Here is a 14507-nt window from a genome sequence, read left to right on the forward strand (position 1 = left end):
TGCTGAGAATCTACTCTGCTGCCATTGATGGATAGTAGCTACCATTGTGAAAATTTGTAGTCGTTAGGTCCACCATTGTCATTATCTTTAATATTTGTTTGTCGTACTTATTTTTGCGCGTAAAATTAATTTATTGTTCTGCTTGTTATTTATGTGATGAATTCTCAGTATTGCCACTGTTACTTGTTGTTTCTTTACTTAATTATTACTTCTGTGCTAACTTGTTCTAACTCAAATTACGATTTTAATTACACAGGCCAACGGTCAAAATACTTTTTTCTTATAACATCTTATTGTTATGTTTTTAGGGTGCTAAACCCAAATATGACACTTATTAAGCTATATCACCTACTATTTTTTCACATTTGCACATACATTTATTAAATTTGTTTATTTTTTTAGAATTAATCAGTTTTTATATAGTTCAAATGTAATTGTAAAATATTTGTACTGGCTGTAGAAGAGTTGGCAGCACTGCTGACACACATTTACTTTCCAGAAAAAGGGGGATTATTTTTCAAATCCCGGGGAGGGCCAATCATGTATAGACACGAAACAGTGTACTTTGGAAAATAATAATAAACCAGTGAACATCGCAGCCTACATAGCAGAAGCTGAGGCTTAAAAGAGATTAAAATAAATAAATAATCTTTCTGTTCACAGCTGATGTATTGTTTACTGCCAACCTAACCTCACTTTCTGGTTTTCAGTACATGTGCTTAGTAAAATGTCTAATCACGGTTGTAAGGGATCTGCGTTTTTGTTATAGTTGTGGTGATTTTTTGTATTAAAAATACATCAAAGACACAATCAAGACTTTGCGAAAAAGGTTTATTTCTCATATTTTGGAATTAAACTTGGTGATCAGGATAAATCTTGGGCCCCGGCAAAGATATCTTGTGTTTGTGTTGAAGATCTTTGAAAATGGTCAAAAAAAGGAGAAAAGGCGTTTAAGTTTGCTGTTCCTATGGTATGGAGGGAACCTAGAAATCACACTGATGATTTCTACTTTTGCAGTATTGATATTACTGGCCATAACTCGAAAAACAAGAAGGTAATAAGCTACCCTAACCTTATGTCCGCAATCCGACCAGTAGGGCACAGTGTAGATTTGCCGGTCCTAGAACCTCCAGATGATATGAGTTCTGTTCAAACTGAAATGTTTTGTGATGTACAGTCAAAGCTAGATGAGCGAGATGACCCAGTACCATTGTACTACAAGAAATATAGAGCCTAAACTGTTTACGCAGATCGAGCTTAACGACTTGGTTAGGGATCTTGGGTTAACAAAATAGAAAGCTGAAGAGCTTGGTTCTAGACTAAAAGAAAATAAACTTGTTGGCAGTTTGAACCAGCATATATGTGTAAAGGAATAGAGAGAAGCAGTTTTTAACATTTTTTGAAAAAGAAGGTGATTTAGTGTACTGCTCATACATTCCAGTTCTGATGAACGAGTTCGGTGTTGAATTCAAAAAAAGAAGATTTGAGGCTGTTTATTGATTCATCCAAAACTAGTTTAAAAGCTGTTTTGCGACACTATAGTAACACTTATGCATCTATATCTGTTGGCCATTCTGTACAGAGATATATGAAAACCTAGAAATAGTGTTGAATAAAATTGGCTATTCTGCACATGGTTGGATGATATGTGGCGATTTAAAAGTAACATGCATGCTTCTTGGACAGCAAGGTGGTTTTACTAAATTCCCATGTTTCTTGTGTGAATGGGACAGTAGAGCTAGGGATCAACATTGGTGCAAAAAGAACTGGCCTGTGAGGAACCTGGCGAGAAGAACATTCCCCGCAAAAATCTTGTAGATCCTAAAAACATTCTCTTACCACCTCTACATGTAAAGTTAGGCCTCATGAAACAGTTTGTAAAAGCATTGCCTAAAAGATAGACCTTGTTTCAAGTATCTCTGCCAAAAGTTTCCAAACCTTTTAGAAGTTAAACTTAAAGAAGGCGTCTTTGTAGGACCCGACACTCGAAAAATTTATGTTCGATTGCATGGGTATCATTCAAGCAAGTTGTTACAAAATTCTTAGGAAATGCAAAAGACCCAGAATATGGTACTATTGTAGCTACCTGTAAAAGAATTTAAAAAATAGGATTTTTGATGAGCCTGAAAGTTCACTTTTTGAACAGTCATCTAGAATACTTCCCGGAACATTTGGGAGATGTTATTGAGGAGCAGGGTGAGCGTTTTCACCAAGATGTTAAATTGATGGAAAACGCTACCAAGGCCGCTGGAACATTTCAGTAGTGACGCAGATAAAGTAAAAAAACTCTTCTTATACACAACGAACTCCTGTCGAATTAGCTAATTAATACTGCTAAAGCTGAATCTGAGAAGATCTTTGGTAAGATTGAACACATCGACATTGGACACGCAATAGTATAAAGTTATTCCACATTTCAATTGTGACGCAGATAAAGTAAACAACTCTTCTTATACACAACGAACTCCTGTCGAATTAGCTAATTAATACTGCTAAAGCTGAATCTGAGAAAATCTTTAGTAAGATTGAACACATCGACATTGGACACGCAATAGTATAAAGTTATTCCACATTTCAATTGTGACGCAGATAAAGTAAACAACTCTTCTTATACACAACGAACTCCTGTCGAATTAGCTAATTAATACTGCTAAAGCTGAATCTGAGAAGATCTTTAGTAAGATTGAACAATCGACATTGGATAGTACGCAATTCGCAAAATTAATAAGGCAACAGTAGACTATAATTTGATTGAATCAAGTTTGCACAAAAAATATACTTATTCCGGCGTGACTCGTCTACTGGTTATGTCACTAAGTCTACTAGAACAATACATACTTCATAATACTAAAAAGTAATCAATGACGGCTCACTAACTGAGAGATCACGGGTTTAAATCCCGGGGAGGTCCAATCATGATAGGAATAATAGCCACAGTGGCCCAAAACAATCTAGCATAGCCAATAGCTGAGGCTTAAAAGAGGGGAAAACTCGGCCTCAAAATAGATTATTTTTATATTTTAAAATATGACGTTATATTTTAAAAATTAAAAAATAACGTGGCCTGAGCCACGTTAGACAAACACGCTAGTTTGTTATGCTATTTTCTCGTTGGCATCGTGATTACCCTAAGAGCAATCTACAAAATATTAGATAAAGCTGATAGAAATCCCATGGAGAGACTTGCACCATCTCCGAACTCATATTTCCTCATACAGAAATAATGCTTCGTGTACAATTTAAAGTCTATAGGTCAGTTAGTTTTCGAGACATCGCGCGCAGAGACAGACAAATAGAAATGAAATATTACCCAATCCCTCGAGTGATAAGCTAGTTGAAATTAAACAAATTAGACCAGGCTAGTTTGTAATTAATTTGAGGGTTATTGTACGGTAACTTAGACGATATCACAAAGTTTTGTAGGTCACAAGACAATGTAGCCTGTTTCTATTTCTCATATTTAATGAGCAGAAAACTTTTGTTTTCAAGTAGCTAACTAAGATTTCAAACCGTTTAATTCTCTCTCAGGAGTTCTGATTTTGATCTCTTTCCGAGAGGTCGGGTCAACTCGGTAAATTCAACTTTCCTTTGCCCGGCGAAACTTCGCCAAACTGCCCGGCACTGTTGCCAAAGCAAAGACGTCAAAAGCGAAGGAAACATCCGAGGCACAAAAGTAGCCTGGCCGGCCTGCAATAAGCCGTGCTCAAACATCACATCAGTGATACAGGGATTTAAAATTCACGCTCGAGAGAGCATTACACGCGGCACTGAGCAAAAGCTAACCCTACCGGTGGGCAAAGTCTTGCAAGTGGCAAAGCAAAGCAAACGAACGCCGTTCGCGGATCAAAGGGAAAGAGGTGCGCGTTCAAACATCTTTTTGGGGTCAGTAGACTGAGTACGGAGATCCGTTCTGCCATTTCTCTGGCCGTCAGCGGAGTCGGGGGCGTGGCCGGGTGGGCCAATAGCGTGCGCGAGTGAGGCGCTACTTTACCGGCGGATGAGCGCGCGCGCGCCTGCCGTGCCGAGCTGGCCTGCCGTGACTGTGACAGTTGTGTGTGTGACAGTCGGCCAGCCGTGCAGTGACAGTGTCGTGCAGTGTCTTCCGCCTGTCCGCCATGCTGGAGTTTATACCTTGTAACATGGTACAGAACGTCCATCCCTCTCAAGGTAAGCCCCAATGATTACACACTCTCCTCTTCTGACATTTAATTTATAATTCATGTACTTTATGCCTTACAATTTTAATCAGCTGTATTTATAGGGTAAAAAAATCTTTGAGTTGGTTAGATTCGATTCTCTACGTTAAACTTAACTAGTTTTAAAACAAAAATAAAGTTAATATGCGTTGTAATATTTCTGCTAGTAAATAAATCAATACCTAGACAACATTGATTTAACTTAGCAACTCGTAAATATAGAGCTCTGTAGCTGTTGGAGAAAATATTGTAGGATACTTGTTTGTGTAAATAAATCTAAACACAAACATATACATATACAATACTTCTTTTGGTTTAGATAAATGCAAAACATAATCTAGAATTAATTGCCTAAGAATTAATCAGTTTGTAATTGATAATATTTAGCAAAATTTCATATGATTATGGCTCTTTACTTCAGATTTTCACATATAGAATACAAAATATCTCATATTTTAATAAGGAATTCACAAATAATGAGATTAAATTTGTATTACTAATTTGTAACGAATTAAACACAATGAATATCTGGTTCTTTTAATCTATTTTCCTTTTTCCCTTAGGCAACGAATGATAAAAATTTGCTCAAAATTCTTTGAGCTTATTAAACAAATTTACATATACACTGCGTAATGTAAATAGTAACAAACGAAAGAATATTTACATATATTCGAATCCACTGCTAACATACACTACTGAAATTGAAGGAACCCATGAACATATTTGGTGTAATATTACACGGATAGACAGACGTAAATAGAGTAAATCTTCCGTTAAAATGTTTGGCAATCAATCAGTACTTTGGCTCTAATCCTGAGAAATAACTGGCATAATATACATAATTATGACATTGATATTGATCGATGAGCCTTCTATAAAAGACATTCGTACTTAAACTCGTAGCAATATGTCAAAATATGTTTACACGATCATGATACAGACAGACCCACATATCATAAACATATGTAAATAAGTATATAGACTATTCGTCTTGGAGTCAAAAACCATTGCTTGTTCAGGTAAAGATACAACAAAATGTTTTCTTCACATCATCAGAAATTACTAACGTGAACTTCTTGTTCATGATCATTGTCTCACATACAAGTTTTACACACTTCATAAGTAGGCCTAATGTTTGGCAGCGTCAAGTGGGTTTTATGTGTAACCTATGTAATGTACTCGTAACTGCTAGTGTTCACAGCAAATCTGTACCTATTACAGCATTGTATTACAATTTTCAACAGACTTAATTTTTCACCACAATCTCATACGAGACCTTCAATAGTGCACACCAGATTGATGTAACAGTATAATGTATATAGCAGTCAGACCAGGTAGGTAGTAGAGTTAATAGGTTTTTTGAAAGTCCTCGATAACATGCGATTACTGAAACCTTGGAAAGAAGGAATGCCAAACGTCATATATTTGAAGATATTCCAAAATATTCTCTATCTTCAACACTAGAAAGAACACTCTTTGCATTGTTTATGTTTATTTTGAGTTCTCTAACGGGACATTTTTACTACGGACATCTTTTTTCCAGAATGATGCGGTCATCGATACCATTATACTTACACTTCTTTTCGCAGATGACTAAGAATTCACAGGGACTGGAGCTCCATAATGACTGTCACTGTTTGGAAATTACTTTAATTCATTAGCAATTTCATCAAATTGGATTAAGAAACTCATTATTCCAGGTTTTCAAAGAATGTATACTACAGTACATGAAATGTGTACACATTTATTCATTTGGGCGCCTTCCGATTCAGTAATGTAACTTTGGGTATGCAAACTACTAATTTATCATTTCATTGGAATTGGCCAGTATCAAACAATATCAAAATTATACCTGAAACACACATCGGACATGTGTGGGAAAGTCAGAGAATATAGTTGGATTCATTTTAACCATAGCAAAGTAGGAGTAAGCCACACCACGTGTCGTGTAGCGTAGATCGTGCTGTGGTTGTATGCAAGTCTCAAATCTATAGCTCATTTCATTCTCGAGATGTCCTGCGGACAGATAGATAGGCATCATACATCTCCTCAGCAGACAAGAGAGAAAGTGTCACAACCCTCTGAGTGATAGGCCTCAAGGACGCTCAGCCAAATTCCATGATTGGACATACACCATCATATAACTTATTTGTCTGTGTAGAAATGAAGATTCGTTTAAAGTCTACAGATAAATTCTTTCTCAGTAGGCTAGGCTATATCTTGCCACATGAGACAAGTACATTTTTATTCATTAAGTTAGCTTTCAAAGCAGTGTTTTAAAAATAAACGTTGCCTGTGAGAAAGATAGGGCGGGCAGCCACAACGCCAGAGTGTGCTGATATAAAAATTATTTTTTTACTCTATAAATAAAAATTGTCTCATATTAAAATCTCATATGGTAGTATACTCATTTTGTTGACAAATTTATTTATTATGCTATTCCCGTTGCCACTAACTAAGGTTATCCATAAGACCACTGTAAAAATATTCGCTAACGCTCAACCAAAATCCCATGGAGTAACATGCACTATCTTCGAACTCAGTGTTGTTTGTATGGAAATGAAATGTCATGTCATTCCTGGAATGATCTGCTTACACATATACTGCATGTAATAGGCTATAGGGAGTCTCTAATTGACTATAATCTCAAATTCTAAACAGTGTTTTATCTGATCAGTGCTTTACACAAATATTTCATTTTGTTTCTTTTTTAAAGTAGGCTGGTATAAATTGCATGCTATTGAACATTAGCCGATTTTATGGAATATAATAGAATATTAAATACGCCATGTTATAATATTTTGATTCCGTTGATGACTTGTACACTGCTTCATATAGTTTTAAAAACGTAATTTTCTTGTTGTTTTTCGAACTTAAAATAAGTCATATTTTACGTGTATAATGTTAAAGAGTATTACAGACCTTTAGGAAAACACATCATAAATTTGGGGAAACATAGTTACAGAAGAAGTGAAATTTTTAAATGTGATTAGGTAATATGCGAGCATTTCTGCTCTGTACACATTAGGTTTGTAGGAAAATGCGAGAAACGAGTAGGTACAACTTACGGAGCCGCGCAGTAATAACAAAACGCCAAAAATATTCCACAAAAAGGTTAGAAGTGTCCTCTAATACATTTTTAACGTTATAATATATAAATCATTCATTAGATATTGTCATTTACCGACAGGGTCATAATATCTTCTTCTCATTTATATTAATGATAAGAAAACCTCATTTTATCACTAGCAGTCTACACAACAATATATATTTCTTAAAAAAGTACCTCATAGTTAATTATCGGCCTATATCCACAATCACACCTTTCTTAAAATATCTAGAAAACAATAACAATAACAAAATAATTGATTGAGAATTAGAGAAAGCTGTCACTCGAGGGGCAGGAAAGGCTTCATTCATGTTAATTTGTCATTTGTTCGTCTGTGTTCACGAAATCTCGAAAACGAACTGACATACAGACTTCTCTGCAAGAAGCTTCATTTCTATACAGGCAACATTTCTAAGGCAACACTAAGTTTGATGATGGATCATGTTACCCATAGGATTTAGCTGAGCGTTAGCGAATACTTTTCCATTGTTCTATTGGATATGAATCGGTCTCTGCAAGAAGAAGGGCTTCAGTCCATTTTTTTTCAAAAATGAGTTAACATTGAAAACTGTGTCTATGAAGATAATCTTACAATAACATGCAAGAAGAACTTCAGTCCAATGCATGCTTGCCTGTGAAACAGAGGCTTGATTTTAATGTTCCATGCAAAAAAGGCTTCAGTCCAGGACTGAGGCCCTTCTTGCATGGAATATTAAGAGGGAAATGATTCTTATTGTTACTTGAAGAGATATTTCTATATGTTCTGTTGCCTAACCTGTAATATCATGGATAAAACATCATAGGATATGATAGAATATGACGCCCACAAAGGTCCCAATTAAGTATGTTCATTTTTGATGGATTATTTAAGCGAGGTACGACCAAAGATTAAAGAAATCAGATTATTTGCTGACAACTGTTCTGGTCAAAATAAGAACCATTCTCTAGCACGATTATTGTTGGCTTTGACACATACAAGACGGTTCGAAAAGATAGAACAGTATTTTCCTGTCCGAGGACATTCCTTTCTTCCTTGCGACAGGGATTTTTCAATAATAAAAAGAGCTCTAAGGAATCACGACCGCCTGTATAACATAAAAGAGGTTATTGAATTAATAGTTCAAAGCAGCAAAAACTTAAAATTTACTGTAAAACAAATTGAAACTGCAGATATCTTGGAGTACAAGGAATGGTGGGAGCAGTATTACAAAAAATCTGTTGTATCGGAGGAAACGCGACCCAGACACATCTCTAGGGAAGACAAAGTATCCTTTGGTATAAGTTCTTTTGTACATTTTTCTTACAACAGTAAAATTCCCGGCACTATAGTAGCCAGAAAATTTATCAATGGCCTAGTGAAACAAACATTTTGTTTGTATCAAAACCAAGCAACGGTACCGTACCTGAATTTCCAAAAAGCATTGCTTATCCTCAAGGTACTGTGCCCATCAAAAAAGTAAAGTAGAGGACATCAGAAAACTTTTAAACTACGTTCCAGAAGAAAATAAACAATTTTACCTGGACATTTTAAACTGGCCTACAGTAGAAAACATTGACCCAGAAGTTCAAGATGACTGACTCAATTTTATAGAGAGAACATAAAAAAAGAGTTTTGTAAATCATAAATGTTAGGCCTAATTGCTATTTTATATGTAGTTTGTACTTTAATAAAAAAGAACTATTATTACTTTTGTATGTTTTATTACCAGCCCAAACTCCTATACTACATTTGGTTAAATAAAACACTATAATATACTTTATAAAACAAAAATATTAAGAACTTCATATAATGAAAATGTCGTTCTATGCAAAAGGGGCTTCAGTCCACACTTTTTTAAAAACATTTTTTTAGGTAAAGTACATGAGATAAAAGTATTTTTGTTATTGCAAACTAAATATATCAATGAAAATTAAAATATATAATTAAATTGTAATTTTAGTTTCCATGGTTTTAAAATGGGAAGGCTTTTTTCGTTTTGCCGAAAACTAAGAATTTGGACTGAAGCCCTTCTTGCAGGGACCGATTCCTATGATGGTAACAAGAAAATAGCATAATAACTAATCAATTTGTAAACAAAATGCGTACACCATATGAGATTTTGACATGTGATTTGTACAGTAACTGTCACAACATGCACATCGTCATGTTGTGGTGAATTGGTGTGTAGACTTTTATTATTTATAAAGAAACCTACATTAATGAAAAATATGAATTTGGCATGTGGCAAAATATTTTGAGACAGATTTCATATTTTGATAAAACTTCGTTTTTATTTCTACGTAGACATGAATAAGTTCTATGATGGTGCATGCCCAATTACGGACTTGACTGAGTGTCATTGAATCATATCATCTATCATATCAATCAGTAGACTGACACATTTTTTTCTCGGTCCGGGGGATGTAAAAATTTCTATTCTATATGATTATCCCTCTACCCGTTTCGAGAATGGAATAAGATTTTACGTTTTGCATGCAACCTCAATGAAGCTAGTTACGCGACACTTGGCGTGACGTCACAGTACATTGTACAATATCTTGAAAAGATCATACTATTGCACTGAACCAACATTAATTCAAGAAGAAATCAATTATTATACATATCACAAATCCACAATGCAACAATTTACGTTAAAAAATTAACAACATGCTACAAAAAAAAAACCTTGATTTAGCCTTGCCAAATATAATTTTAACAATTTAAATAACGAAGGTTATATAGACCTTTTTTAAGACTGAATTACTAATATAACCAACAGACTGAAGTTTCTACGACAGGTTTAGTTCTGCCTGACCGAGCATCTGTTTACACTGTTACAATGATTGATGCGCCATGAATCGCAAGCGGCGGCCAACTTTTTGTTTGAATCTTTCAGTCGGCTAAGTAGACACTTGTGCTGAGGTGTTCTATAAATTATTTAAGGCCTGTAGAGCGGGGAGGGTGAGGCCTAATGGAGCAATGCCCGCCACTCTTCCCGCCTTTCACTCGACTAATTCTCGTCCTCCCATCTGCATGCTAGATTAGCTCCTTGTGAGCTCCATCTCGTCCTCTTGGCTTCTCGGTAACAATACCAGGACTCCCCATCCTTACCGGGAGGTGAATACAATCAGCTGTGGATATAGAGACAAAACCTTATCCAATTAAACACGGATATAGACTAGGTCAACAGTTTATAAACGAAATATCGCACAGCTTTCTTTTTCAACTGAAATATTTAGTGGGAAGTTTCATGGCTTATGAAAAGATGACCCCCAGGTGGAGCATAACACTTCCATATAATGATGACCGAATTCATTTATTACTATACTCGTTGGAACAATATTATTTATACATAGGCCTACTACACCTTTGAGTCTTCTTTAAGAGTAAAATTTTGTTTCTCTAAATGCTCCGAGCCTATAGAAAGCATTTAATTTTGGTATAGCCACGGTTATCAGTACATTAAAAATTAATCACTTTAATCTAGCCTGGAGTAATGTTATAATCGGTTCCAGCTTAACCTTTTGATTCCAAATTCCCGTATACATGGTGTCGAGGATATCTGAATAAAATCCTAACGTCCGTATATATAAACATTAACAAATTATTTGTTTAAACAAATAAAACATGACGAAAATTACAACTGCGCTATAGCAAAATGTTCATAAAGAATCGATATTTCTTGCTCGTGAATAAAATATTTGTCAAATGCTATACACACATACTGACTTGTTGGCGTTGCAACTTGCTATACACGTATGTAAATACGTAGATCAGCTGTAAATGACAACTAATTTCCTAAATAGATTTCCAATCCTTAAAAAAATGTATAAATGGTAAATTTATATTTTGTTTATTTCCTGATGTTAATTAATTTGGAAAGTGAATGTAACATTTGTGCAAAGTGATCACATTATGAGTGATACTATTTATATGTACCTCACATAAATAAAAAGTAAAAAAATGTTTGACAAAAGATTGTAAGCTAATAAAATTATCTATACTTATGCCTATGTGTCATTGTGTGCATGTACAAGATATTGGAAGAATAAATATTTATCACAGTCATTATTGTACACTTTCATATATTTCGTACCGGTACTGTTTAAAAAGAAAATTAAATCTTAAAAATTGAAATTGGTTGAAGAGTAACATTTTTTCAGAAGTCTGTAGAAGGAAAAATTAGCGGTGAGAGTTTTAGGAGACATAGCCTATTGCAGTAAATCACCGGGATTTTTAGAAGATATTTTGCAAAAAAACACCCAGGATGAAAGGGTTAAGTAATATCAGTAAATACTGAAACTATATTTATAGATTTCTTTATAATATAACTATATTTGTAACATAGAGTATTCATTGGTAATATTCTCTTAATATTGCATAACTTATTTTAACCTTGGGACCTAAAAATCTGTTAATTTTTACACATAGGCTATTGCTATTGCATTGGCAAATTCGCCAAATAATATCACACGACGAAAAGATTCAGCAAACCATTTTTGCTTTTCGATTAAAACAGATGATATAAAGGAATTATACACATTCACCCATAAAAGAACATAAGATTCGTACGTATAAAATAACAAGTAATACAGGGTGTCAATTAAGTCTGGAACCTCTTTTTTAATTTTTGAACCACAATAGAAAGAAATACCAAAGTTCACACGTGCTTACTGGTGATAGTAACGCACACATCTGCCCAATTACCGACCGGATAATCTCTTTGGGGGGCGGTCCACAAGGAGTCAGACAAAATTCTTAAATAGCAGCATAGGTCAAGTTTGGTATCAAATTAAAGGTCTTACTTAGCAGAGTACAATGCCGCAAACCGGTCTTCAAAAGGTGGATTCATTCAGTAGTTATAGCTATTTGAATTTTAAAACAATTGAACAATGTAAATTATTAAGTATTACAAGTAAACCAATTTTTAAGTACCTGTGATCAAAGTAAGTGTTTAAAATGTTCTCCTCCCATCATCTGACAATGTAGTAATCGAAGCCAGGAATCAATAATTATTACCAATAACACAACTACTGTTAGAATGTGAAAGTGGCAGATAGAGTCATACACAGCATCCACAGAAACTTAACGTTTGGGAAGGTATTACAGGAAATCAAATTATGGGCCCATTATTTATCAATGGTAATTTAAATGGTGACTCGTATCTAGCAATGCTCCAAAATGAGATAATTCCTGCACTACAAGCTGCTCTTGGTCGACAATTTCAAAGATTTTATTTCCAACAAGATGGCGCGCCACCACACTTTGCTCTCCTTGTTAGAGAATACTTGGATACAATATTCCTTCACAGATGGATTGGAAGACATGGTGCAGTAGAGTGGCCTGCTCGTTCCCCTGATTTATCTCCGCTGGATTTTTTTCTTTGGGGATACCTCAAAGATAAAGTTTATCGTACTAAGCCTCGAGATTTGGCGCACCTAAGAAATCTCATAGTCCAAGAAGCTCAAAATATTCCTCGTGACTACCTTCAAAAGGCAGTGGATGGCTTTTACAACCGCCTAGGACATTGCCAGACGATGGGAGGGGAACATTTTGAACACTTACTTTGATCACAGGTACTTAAAAATTGGTGTTTACTTGTAATACTTAATAATTTACATTGTTCAATTGTTTTAAAATTCAAATAGCTATAACTACTGAATGAATCCACCTTTTTAATGTCCGGTTTGCGGCATTGTACTCTGCTAAGTAAGACCTTTAATTTGATACCAAACTTGACCTATGCTGCTATTTAAGAATTTTGTCTGACTCCTTGTGGACCGTCACCCAAAGGGATTATCCGGTCGGTAATTGGGCAGATGTCTGCGTTACTATCACCAGTAAGCATGTGTGAACTTTGGTATTTTTTTATATTGTGGTTTAAAAATTAAAAAAGAGGTTCCAGACTTAATTGACACCCTGTATAACTAATATTGAAATGGAGAAAATACTGGATAAAGAGTAACTGTTGGCGTGAATTAGTGACTAATAATGGAATAATTGTGCATTTCAAAATTATGCTTGGGAACAAATTACTACACCAACTTAATCTAATACTAATTTAACAATAAAGATAAAATACAGTCCAAACTAGACGTCTCACCAAGGTTAGATGTTGTTTGTGTTGCGCTATACGCAGTAAACTGTAGTTTATAAGCTGGCTGTAGGATACCGCTGTGAACTGTCTCCAAGTGAGACTTCTGTGTGTTGTGTTTTTTTGTGATTGAGATATTCGAATGTCAAGTTTATAAATAATCAGCGATTCATATCGAACTTAATGAAACTTGTTCAGTATTTTTCGTTGGGAAACGAAATGAAAGAGAGAGATGGGTCGACAAAAGACGAACAGAATAAAGAAACCAGGAGATCAGCAACGTGTCATCGCTTCGATAGTTGTCAGTCACACCCGCGGACCGATTAGTGTAAATCTCGCCTTATTAAAGTAGTGTGACATATTGCAGGGCCAGAGTAATGTATCACATCTCCGCCAGGAGCGCTGCTGTCTCTGCGATGCCCGTGCCAAGTATAGGGAAGTGGCTGTAACATAATAGTAGGCTATCACACGTGTTTCCCCTAAACACCATCAACAATTGTTTATTGTCAGCTAAAAGAGGTGACAAAAACTAATACGGCCGGTCAAACTGTTGTGTCAGACTGATTTGTAGGTGCCTTTATGATTACCGTATTTCTTTTTAGAAAACTCCGCACAAACGCGAATAGACTCGCCCTAGCATTGAGTGTAAACCAAGATTTAATAAGACCGTAATATCAATAAAAGGCTACATGAAGAAAAACATTCCATGTTATATACCTATGTGTTATTTTGGCCAGTAAAAACAATACATTTAATTAGCTCTCAATTTGTTTACTTATTCTGTATTATAATTTACGGAATAAAATGTTTATTGCCAGATATTAAATTTTGTCCTTTTTAAGCATATTACAACATTTTCATATTTATTACCACGTTAGGTTGATTATTATTTAAAAAATTATAATTTTACTCAAGCTATTTTCATAGTTTAGAAGTTTTCATTGACAAAACTTAACTGGGGTGGTGTGGCTACAAAGTTAATGTTGCCGTTCAGAACAAGGGGCCAAAACTGGGCTTTGCGCATTTAAAATCGGACATCTTCGCTAATGTAGGCTGTTCCATCCAGGATTCCATGAAGGCCCCATTTCTCGACTCAATGAAGAAAAGAAGATCGTTTGCATAAGATAA

General features: G+C 35.1%; 1 protein-coding gene across 1 annotated transcript in view; it reads left to right on the top strand.

Annotated features, from left to right (window-relative positions):
* Window positions 1-14507, top strand: part of LOC124362106 (LIM homeobox transcription factor 1-beta) — a 52218-nt gene that overhangs the window by 8636 nt on the left and 29075 nt on the right. Inside the window, exon 2 of the mRNA XM_046816334.1 lies at window positions 4065-4167. Within this exon, the coding sequence (XP_046672290.1) occupies window positions 4065-4167 (103 nt within the window). The remainder of the gene's footprint in view (window positions 1-4064; window positions 4168-14507) is intronic.

This window comes from Homalodisca vitripennis, chromosome 1 (genome assembly GCF_021130785.1).
Source record: "Homalodisca vitripennis isolate AUS2020 chromosome 1, UT_GWSS_2.1, whole genome shotgun sequence".
Classification (NCBI taxonomy): Eukaryota; Metazoa; Arthropoda; class Insecta; order Hemiptera; family Cicadellidae; genus Homalodisca; species Homalodisca vitripennis.